Below are 10,225 nucleotides of genomic sequence, written 5' to 3'. Positions count from 1 at the left end.
TGTTGACCAGGATGGTCTCGATCTCTTGACCTCGTGATCCACCCGCCTCGGCCTCCCAAAGTGCTGGGATTACAGGCTTGAGCCACCGCGCCCGGCTCCCCATTATAATTTTTAAGTATAATCCAAGACTTTAAAAGGTATCTTTTTTCTTTTTACAGTAATTTAAAATCACAGATGTCTTTCCTATAACTGAAGTTATTGATCCAATGAAGGTATAACCAGACTGAAATATATGGCAACTTCTTGAAGAATGACAAAAATAAAGTGGAAGTTCTAAATTCTTCTCTGAATTTTGCAGCTATTGCTAATGAAATGTGCTGCCAATATAATAGGCAACATAGGTTTATGTAACACAGGTCAGTCTAACACTGGTCCAAATAATTATCATAACTTATTTCCCTTTTTTTTTTTTTTGAGATGGAGTCTCACTCTGTCACCAGGCTGGAGTAGTACAGTGGCATGATCTTGGCTCACTGCAAACTTCTGCCTCCCAGGTTCAAGAAATTCTCCTGACTCAGCTTCCCAAGTAGCTGGGACTACAGGCATGCACCACCATGCCCAGCTGATTTTTTTGTATTTTTAGCAGAGATGGGGTTTCACCATGTTGTCCATGCCTATCTTTTTTTTTTCCCCCATTTATTTATTTTATTGCATTTTAGGTTTTGGGGTACATGTGAAGAACATGCAAGATTGTTGCAGAGGTACACACGTGGCAGTGTGATTTGCTGCCTTCCTCCCCATCACCCACATCTGGCATCTCTCCCCTTGCTATCCCTCCCCAGCTCCCCACCCCCCACCATCCCTCCCCTATTTCCCCCCAACTTGAACAACGAGAACACAGGGAGGGGAGCACTACATGCCTATCTTATTTCTTGAGAATAAATTCTCTATGAAAGCTACATGGCCCATGATGTCATTCAACACCACGTAAGTGTATAAAATACATGATAACGCTCTTCAGGAAAAATATTTACAAGCAATAATGACTTCTTTCATCAACTTAAAAGTGAGAAGAACTTATTTGATTAAAACCCTGTTTAAAATAGATTGTCTTGTTAGGCTTCCCTTATTCATAACCAAATCATTACAGGGTTCAGTGTCAGGTGGAAAAATGTTGACCGTGGAGTTGTTTAGCCTCTGATCCTAGGATAAACCAAGCAGTTAAATCAGTTCAAGAAGTATAAAACAGACATTCTCCTCAAGTTATCAGGGCTTCTACAGGCACTTTTCAAGTGACCCACAGCCCTATATTTAATTTAATTAATTTATTTATTTTGAGATGGAGTTTCGCTCCTGTTGCCCAGCTGGAGTGCAGTGGCACAATCTTGGCTCACCGCAACCTCTGCCTCCCAGCTTCAAGCAATTCTGCCTCAGCCTCCTGAGTAGCTGGGACTACAGGCATGTGCCACCATGCCCAGCTAATTTTGTATTTTTAGTAGAGATAGGGTTTTCCATGCTGGTCAGGTTGGTCTCAAACTCTCGACCTCAGGTGATCCACCTGCCTTGGCCTCCCAACGTGCTGGGATAACAGGCATCAGCCACCATGCCCAGTCAAGCCCTATATTTTATTTTATTTTATTTTATTTTTTTTTTTTGAGACGGAGTTTCACTCATGTTACCCAGGCTGGAGTGCAATGGCGCGATCTCGGCTCACCGCAACCTCCGCCTCCTGGGTTCAGGCAATTCTCCTGCCTCAGCCTCCTGAGTAGCTGGGATTACAGGCATGCGCCACCATGCCCAGCTAATGTTTTGTATTTTTAGTAGAGACGGGGTTTCACCATGTTGGCCAGGATGGTCTCGATCTCTTGACCTCGTGATCCACCCGCCTCGGCCTCCCAAAGTGCTGGGATTACAGGCTTGAGCCACCGCGCCCGGCCCAAGCCCTATATTTTAAACAGCCACAGAAGTCAGAACCAAATTCAGGTTTCCAACAAACACTGTAAAATGCTATTCAGCAAATGCTGCAGTTCCCTGTGGCAGCTTGTCGGGTAGTCAGTCAGTTTGAATTACTCTGGGTTTCTCTGCAATTGCTGTCATGAGGGTGAGCCTCTCATGTTCTACTTGGCTGACAGCCCAGGTCCGAGGAAGTGAGAGCCAACAATCGCTTACTCAGCAGCGCATTGTGGCGCTTCAGGTATTCAATGATGTCTCCTTGCTTTTCAACAATTTCTTCTAGGCTTGAAATAGTCCTGCAAATAATCAAGATATAAGTGGGTTACACATATTCACCAATACTCATTAGTGTCTTTACAAACGAGTACCTATTAGTTTTTAGTAAAGCATATTGTATTTGTTACCTTTTCTTAGATGTCAGAAGCTAGGGCAATGTTGGCAAACAATATTTTTTCCATAAATCATTTTTGTAACTTCTACTCTTGAAATAAATTTAAAATGTTATAAACTTTCACAACTCATAAGTTTTAAAAAAGGCCATCATTGCTTTATTTAAGAAGGATTTGTAGGCTGGGCGCGGTGGCTCATGCCTGTAATCCCAGCACTTTGGGAGGCTGAGGCAGGCGGATCATGAGGTCAGGAGTTCAAGACCAGTCTGACCAATATGGTGAAACCCCGTCTCTACAAAAATTAGCCGGGCATGGTGGCGCATGCCTGTAATCCCAGCTACTCAGGAGGCTGAGGCAGGAGAATCGCTTGAACCTAGGAGGCAGAGGTTGCAGCCTGGGCAACAGAACAAGACTCTATTTCAAAAAAAATAAATAAATAAGAAGAATCCTAATTTGTTAGAGTAAGATAATTGAATATAAGTGATCAACTTAAACGGCATTTGAAGATAAGACAAAATCATTCAATAATCAAGTGACGATTAAAACAGACAACTCTCACCATGAGAAACATTCATTTTTTTTTTGAGATGGAGTTTCGCTCTTGTTACCCAGGCTGGAGTGCAATGGCGCGATCTCGGCTCACCGCAACTTCTGCCTCCTGGGCTCAAGCGATTCTCCTGCCTCAGCCTCCCGAGTAGCAGGGATTACAGGTATCTGCCATCGGGCCTGGCTAATTTTTTGCATTTTTAGTAGAAGCAGGGTTTCACCATGTTAGCCAAGGTGGTGTTGAATGCCTGACCTCGTGATCCACCTGCCTTGGCCTCCCAAAGTGCTGGGATAATGGGTGTGAGCCACCGCACCTGGCCATACATACTCATTTATGTCTTCTTTCTTGCAGCCTCTCAATCCAGTAAGCAGTATTATAATTTTGGATTAAATCAATATTCAGAATCTGCAATATCACTACCTAAATATTAGCCACAGTTAAGCCATGTAAATCAGCCTTCTGATTTACCTAGAATAATCACCTCATTTTTTGTTTATATAGTTTTTTTGTTGTTGTTTTTTAAGAAAGGGTCTCACTCTGTCACCCAGGCTGGAATGCAGTGGCATGATCTCCACTGTCTGCAGCCTCAACCTCCTGGGCTCAATCAATCCTCCCACCTCAGCCTCTGGAGTAGCTGGGACCACAGGTACCTGCCACCACACTTGGCTACTTTTTTGCATTTTTTGCAGAGACACAGTTTTGCCATGTTGCTCAGGCTAGTCTTGAACTCCAGGGCTCCAGTGTTCCACCAACCTCAGCCTCCCAGAGTGCTGAGATTATAGGTGCGAGCCACCATACCCGGCCTATATAGTTTTTACAACTACTTTAGCCCCAAGATCTCCAACAGATATGAATGATATTTTAAGCCATGGAAGTCACTTAGGGAGAGGCTGTGACAGAAACATGGGAGGGCAGGCCAGGCTGGCTGTTTGGGAGGCTAAAGTGGGAGGATTGCTTGAACCCAGGAGTTTGAGGCCAATCTGGGCAACACAGAGAGACTCCATCCATTAAAAAGAATAAAACAGGCTGGGCAGAGTGGCTCATGCCTGTAATCCCAACACCTTGGGAGGGCGAGGCAGGAGAATCACCTGAGGTCGGGAGTTCGAGACCAGCCTGGCCAATATGGTGAAACCCCATCTCTACTAGAAAATACAAAAATTAGCTGGGTGTGGTGGTGCATGCCTGTAGTCCCAGCTACTCAGGAGGCTGAGGCGGGAGAATCACTGGAACCTGGAAGGCGGAGGTTGCAGTGAGCCGAGATTGCACCACTGCACTTAAGCCTGGGTAACAGAGCGAGACTCCATCTCAAAAAAACAAAACCAAGACATCTACAAAAAAGAATGCTTCAAGGAAAGAGTACCAATTAATGATGTCAAAAGCTCTTGAGAGGTTAAATAGGTCAGCTAAGTGGGTAAATCTAACTTTTGAATCAAATATATGACCTATTTCATAAATTTACATGTCCTGATTCAGACTTGATTTTACCACAGCTGAAAAGAAATAAACAGATCAAACAATTGTGAAAGTACAAATACAGGGTCATAAATTCTAAGCATCAGAATGGTTTCTAGCTTTCTAAGGGAAAAAACTCATTTTATTTCTCACCTAAATCTTACCTGAATCCAGTCTCCGAGGTAATATTGCTGGGGTAAGCACAGATTTTTTCTTCTTCAAGTATATCAGGCTCTGGTTTAGCTTTATTAAATTTCCAGATTTTCACTAAAATAATAAAAGTCATTATTAGATCTAATTCTGAAAAACAAGTCTATTTTCATTTTTTCAATTTATGCTAATTTGCTGTTCTTATTAACATTCTTGAGTATTTCAAAGTCTATTATGCGCCAGGCCTGTACTAAGCCCTGAATACAGGGATTATATTAGCACTGAAAATATCAATAATAGCTGACATTTTAACTCATACTTAGAACACATGAGGCACAGTTTAAATGGTTTACATGGATGCCCTCATTCAGTTTTCATAATCACCTGCATGAAACAGATGCTCTTATTACCCCTCAGTGAAGCCCAGAGAAGTTGAGCAGCCAGCCAGCCATTTAATTCAGAAATCATGACGTCCTCTGGTCCAGGGGAAAATATACATAATAAGCCTATCTAAGACAATCTAGAAAGTACCTTCAATAGAAGCTTGTGCAAGAAGCTTGCACAAGTTGTCAAGCTGCTGTTTGCCCTGGAAAGCAGTGTGTAACTCAACAGGCGGTATTAGAGAGGGGAAAGAGGATAGAGCTTGAGCCCATCCTTGAGAATTAACACAGGAATTAATCACACAGACTAGAAGAATAAAGAAGGGTGCTTCAGGTGCAGGAGGAGTCTGAACGAGTGCTATGGTATTGAAAAGGTACGTGTATGTACGGGTGTGAGGATGTGTAGACAAGGGGTGAGGCTGGGAAGGTGGGCAGAGAACGCATCAGGAGTGACTGTTGTGTCATGCAAGACATTTAGATTTCCTTTTATTTTTTAACTGGAGTCTTGCTCTGTCGCCCAGGCTGGAGTACATTGGCACAATCTCAGCTCACTGCAACCAATGCCTCTAACTCCCAGGTTCAAGCAATTCTCTCATCTCAAGTATCTATACTTCCAAGTATCTGGGATTACAGGTGCATGCCACTACACCTGGCTAATTTTTTTGTATTTTCAATAGAGACAGGGTTTCACCATGTTGGCCAGCTGGTCTCAAACTCTTGGTCTCAAGTGATTTGCCTGCCTTGGCCTCCCAAAGTGCTGGGATTACAGGTGTGAGCCACCGGGCCTGGCCTAAGACATTTAGATTTTATCCTCAGAGCAACTGGCAGTCATTGAAAGGATCTCACCATCATCCCTGAAGAGCAGATGGTAGAGGCCATTCAAGGACAGCCTTTTAGGCTGGGTGTGGTTGCTCATGTCTGTAATCCCAGCACTTTGGGAGGCCGAGGCAGGTGGATCACCTGAGATCACGAGTTCGAGACCAGCCTGGCCAACATGGCAAAATGCCGTCTCTACTAAAAATACAAAAAGTAGCTGGGCATGGTTGTGAGCACCTATAATCTCAGCTACTCAGGAGGTTAAGGCAGGAGAATCGCTTGAATCCAGGAGGTAGAGGTTGCAGTGAGTTGAGATCACACCATTGCACTCCAGCCTGGGCAATAAGAACAAAACTCTGTTTCAAAAAAAGAAAAAGAGAGCTTTTTATGCCACAATAAAACTTTAGATTTTTTTTGCCCTCAGCCATTAGAAAACTCTGGGCAGGGAAACTGTTTAGAGTTAATTATGAACAAGTTCATGTTGGCAGGAATAAGGAATATGAGTGAGTGGACAGAGAGAAAGAGACCTGTAATTTGTCTATGGACGTAGTCATGCAAGAGATGATGAGTACCCAACCAAGGCAGTGGCAGGGACCAAAAAAAGAGACAAAGTTCAAAGACAGGTAGACCAAATAAGACTGATGACTGATCACCAATCCTATCCAGTTCTTGGGGAGTGAAGAAGAAAGAAGAAGCTAGATGACACCTACATTTCTAGGGCTCTGATTTATCATGGATGCAGGCTGGAATTGTTAACTGAGCTAGAAGTGGAGGGTTAGGATGGAGGGAAATTTAGAAGAAAATAATGTTCAGTTCAATTCTGATCTTACTGGTGTCTGTGGGACATGCAGACGAAAACTTCACCAAGCAGATGAATATATAAAAGTTTGGGACCAGGCGCGGTGGCTCACGCCTGTAATCCCAACACTTTGGGAGCCTGAGGTGGGTATATCACTTGAGGTCAGGAGTTCGAGACCACCTGGCCAACATGGGGAAACCCATCTCTACTAAAAATACAAAAATTAGCTGGGCATGGTGGCACATGCCTGTAGCCCCTTCTTGAGAGGCTGAGGCAGAGATCGTGCCATTGGACTACAGCCTGGATGACAGGGTGAGATTTTTGTCTCAAAAAAAACGGGGAGGCCGGGTGTGGTGGCTCATGCCTGTAATCCAAGCACTTTGGAGGCCAAGGCGGGAGGAGTACCTGAGGTTGGGAGTTCAAGACCAGCCTGACCAATATGGTGAAACCCCATCTTTAAAAACAAAACAAGGGGGGGAGGGGGGAGAAACAGCATGGGATGAGACAAGTCCCAATGAAGGGAGTGACTGTCAACTCACACTGTCACCCATCTATGTGGAGCTCCAAATGAATCAGAGTATTTAGCACATGAGTTGGGGGAGGGAAGGCAGGTTAGGCTCAGGCACCAAATTTTTTAAAAGTTCCACATATGATTCTTTCCTTTTTTGTAAGAACTTTACTGTGATGCAGTTCACATATCATGCAGCTTACCCTTGTGTACAATTCAATGATTTCAGCATATTCAAAGAGTTGTGTAAACATCTCCACAGTCAATTATGGAACATTTTCATATCTCCAAAAAAAAACCCTGTAGTCACTCCTCATTTGTCCCCTCCCTCTAGCTTTAGGCAACCACTAATCTATTTTTGTTTCTACAGAAGTGCCTGCTCAGCCAGATGGCGGTGGCTCATGCCTGTAATCCCAGCACTTTGGGAGGTGGAGGCAGGTGGATCATGAGGTCAGGAGTTCGAGACCAACCGGACCAACATGGTGAAACCCTGTCTCTACTAAAAATACAAAAACTAGTCAGGTGTGGTGGCACACACCTGTAAACCCAGCTACTCAGGAGGCTGTGGGAGGAGAATTGCTTGAAACCAAGAGGCAGAGGTTGCAATGAGTCGAGATCATGCCATTGCACTCCAGCCTGGGCGACAGAGCGAGACACTCTGTCTCAAAAAAAACATCAAAAAACAGGAATCCTGATATTCCTCAGTGCAGCTTCCAATTCTTCATTTAATGTAATATCAACTTAAGTTGAAATAAACACAAGCTTNAAAAAATGTGCCTGCTCAACCAGGCTCAGTGGCTCACACCTGTAATCCCAGCACTTTGGGAGGCCGAGACAGGTGGATCACAAGGTCAAGAGATTGAGACCACCCTGACCAACATGGAGAAACCACGTCTCCACTAAAAATACAAAATGAGCTGGGCATGATGGCACATGTCTGTAATCCCAGCTGCTTGGGAAGCTGAGGCAGGAGAATCACTTGAACCTGAGAGGTAGAGATTGCAGTGAGCCAAGATCACATCATTCATTGCACTCCAGCCTGGGCAACAAGAGTGAAACCCCATTTCAAAAAAAAAGTGCCTGCTCTGGGCATTTCACGTACACAGAATCATATAATGTGGAGTTTTTTGTGACTGGCTTCTTTCACTTAGCACAAATTTTCAAGGTACATCCACATTGTATGTACATCAGTACATTCATCCAATCCATGGACGTATTAATTTTTTTTTTATGGTAGAATTAAATTCCACTGTACGGATATAACGTATTTTATTTACTCACCAGTTTACTCCAACAACATTGGGCTGTGTACACTTTCTATTATGAATAATGCTGTTTTGAACATTCATGTGCCTGTTTTTGTGTCAATACATATTTTCAGCTCTCTTGGATATATACCTAGGAGTATAATTGCTGAGCCACAGGGTAAATCTATGTTTAACCCTTTGAGGAACTGCACACTTTACACATGATTCTCTTTTTTTTCCCCCACATATGATTCTGATACGCATTCATGGCTGAGAACTAGGTTGACGAAGCTAGCTAGAGGTAAACAGAAAAGTGAAAAGATTAGGAGATTTGCACAGAGTTCATCAGAAAGCACCAGGAAGGAAGCAGGCAGCAAAAGAATAAAGTGAGGAAATATAACTAGAAGCCCTTAACTTTTAGCAGTCAAGAAAGCTAGAAATGACAAGCATTTTAAGGCCAGAAATGGAACTGGGCACAGAAGATGAGTACACTGCCAGGCTAGGAACGACTGAGACTAAGCCTTGAGGTTCCTCCACTGAAGGGTCTAGAACACTCAGCAAAGGAGAAGTCAGGCAGCTGGAGAGGCAGGCAGGAGACCAGGAAAGCAAGAGTCCCAGAACAAGGGAAGGACCATTTCAAGGAGGGAGTGATGCACTAAGTCAAATGTCACTGAAAGATCAGATAAGTTGTTTATGTTTCTGTCTTATCTCCCTAAAATAGCATCTCAACATAATAATTCCTAAATAAACAAAGAAACTCAGAACACGTTCCTCTCTTAGATAGAGAAGACAGAAGTTTCTTGGATTGGAGTATTGGAGATTACAGTGATATGGTATTACAGTAAAAGTAAGAGGCAGAAATAAAAGAGATACCTATAGTCTGACAATATAAAAATGTCCATCTTTCAGGCCAGGCATGGTGGCTCACACCTGTCATCCCGGCACATTGGGAGGCCGAGGTGGGTGGATCACCTGAGGTCAGGAATTTGAGACCAGCCTAGCCAACATGATGAAACTCCATCTCTACTAAAAATACAAGAAATTAGCTGGGCGTGGTGGCACACGCCTGTAGTCCTAGCTACTCCAGAAGCTGAGTACTTGAAGCCAGGAGACGGAGGGTGCCGTGAACCAAGATGGCGACACTGCACACCAGCCTGGGTGCACATCATCTCAAAAAAAAAAAAAAAAAAAAAAGTCCACCTTTCAGACTCATCTCTGCAGTTTTTAAATAATTTGTTGTTGTTAGAGACAGGCTCTCACTCTGTCACCCAGGCTGGAGTACAGTGGTGTGATCATGGCTCACTGTAACCTTGAATTCCCGGGCTCACACAATCCTCCTGCCTCAGATTCCCAAGTAACTGAGACTACAGGTGTGCACCACCACAACTGGCTAATTAAAAAAACATGCTGTAGAGACAGGGCCTCACTAAGTTGCCCAGGCTGGTCTCAAACTCCTAACCCACCTTGGTCTCCCAAAGCACTGGGATTACAGGTGTGAGCCACCACAACCGGCCCTTAAAGTTAAATTGAATGGATTAGGCATTTTTCAGAACACAGGTCAGGCAATAACACCAAAATAATCACATGGAACAAGAATTTTCCCTTTATCCTTCCCATAATAAGCCAAGGAAAGCACACATGCTAGAATATCAAAATATTAAAAAGACAGGTGGGCTTGGTCACTATTTACAGATTTTTTCACCCTGTAAGTTCGGGCTAAATACAGTTTTGTTTTCGCTTCCTTTTAACTTTAAAAAATTTTGGGGACCAGGCACAGTGGTTCACACTTGTAATCCCAGCACTTTGGGGGGCTGAGGGGGAGGACTGCTTGAGCTCAGGGGCTGGAGACCAGTTGGGCAAGACCCTGTCTCAGTTATATATATATACATATATTTGTGTGTGCGTGTGTGTGTGTATAAAATATGTGTATATATGTATATATATTATGTATATACAAGTCAAATAAGAAAAAAAATTTACCCAGCTGAATTTAAGATTCATAAATGCAGTTTTGCATCTACAATTTAGCTACTAACTTATTTTT

The 10,225-nt window shown here is 43.4% G+C and overlaps 1 protein-coding gene across 4 annotated transcripts in view; it reads right to left on the bottom strand.

Moving 5' to 3' along the window:
• Positions 1–1,790: 1,790 nt before the first annotated feature.
• Positions 1,791–10,225, bottom strand: part of TMEM192 (transmembrane protein 192) — a 35,144-nt gene continuing 26,709 nt past the window's right edge. For 3 of the 4 annotated variants that reach the window (XM_017525962.2, XM_037737575.1, XM_017525961.2), the window contains 2 exons: positions 4,446–4,548; positions 1,791–2,189 (listed from right to left, as the gene is read on the bottom strand). In XM_017525962.2, coding sequence (XP_017381451.1) covers positions 2,051–2,189; positions 4,446–4,548 — 242 coding nt within the window. In that variant the 3' untranslated portion in view covers positions 1,791–2,050. Of the gene's footprint in view, positions 2,190–4,434; positions 4,549–10,225 lie in introns of all 4 variants that reach the window. The other variant, XM_037737577.1, reaches the window with a different exon arrangement.

The sequence above is a fragment of the Cebus imitator genome, unplaced genomic scaffold, assembly GCF_001604975.1.
Source record: "Cebus imitator isolate Cc_AM_T3 unplaced genomic scaffold, Cebus_imitator-1.0 Scaffold40, whole genome shotgun sequence".
Classification (NCBI taxonomy): domain Eukaryota; kingdom Metazoa; phylum Chordata; class Mammalia; order Primates; family Cebidae; genus Cebus; species Cebus imitator.
The sequence above is the reverse complement of the archived record's forward strand: the minus strand, read 5'-3'. Positions and strand labels throughout refer to the sequence as shown.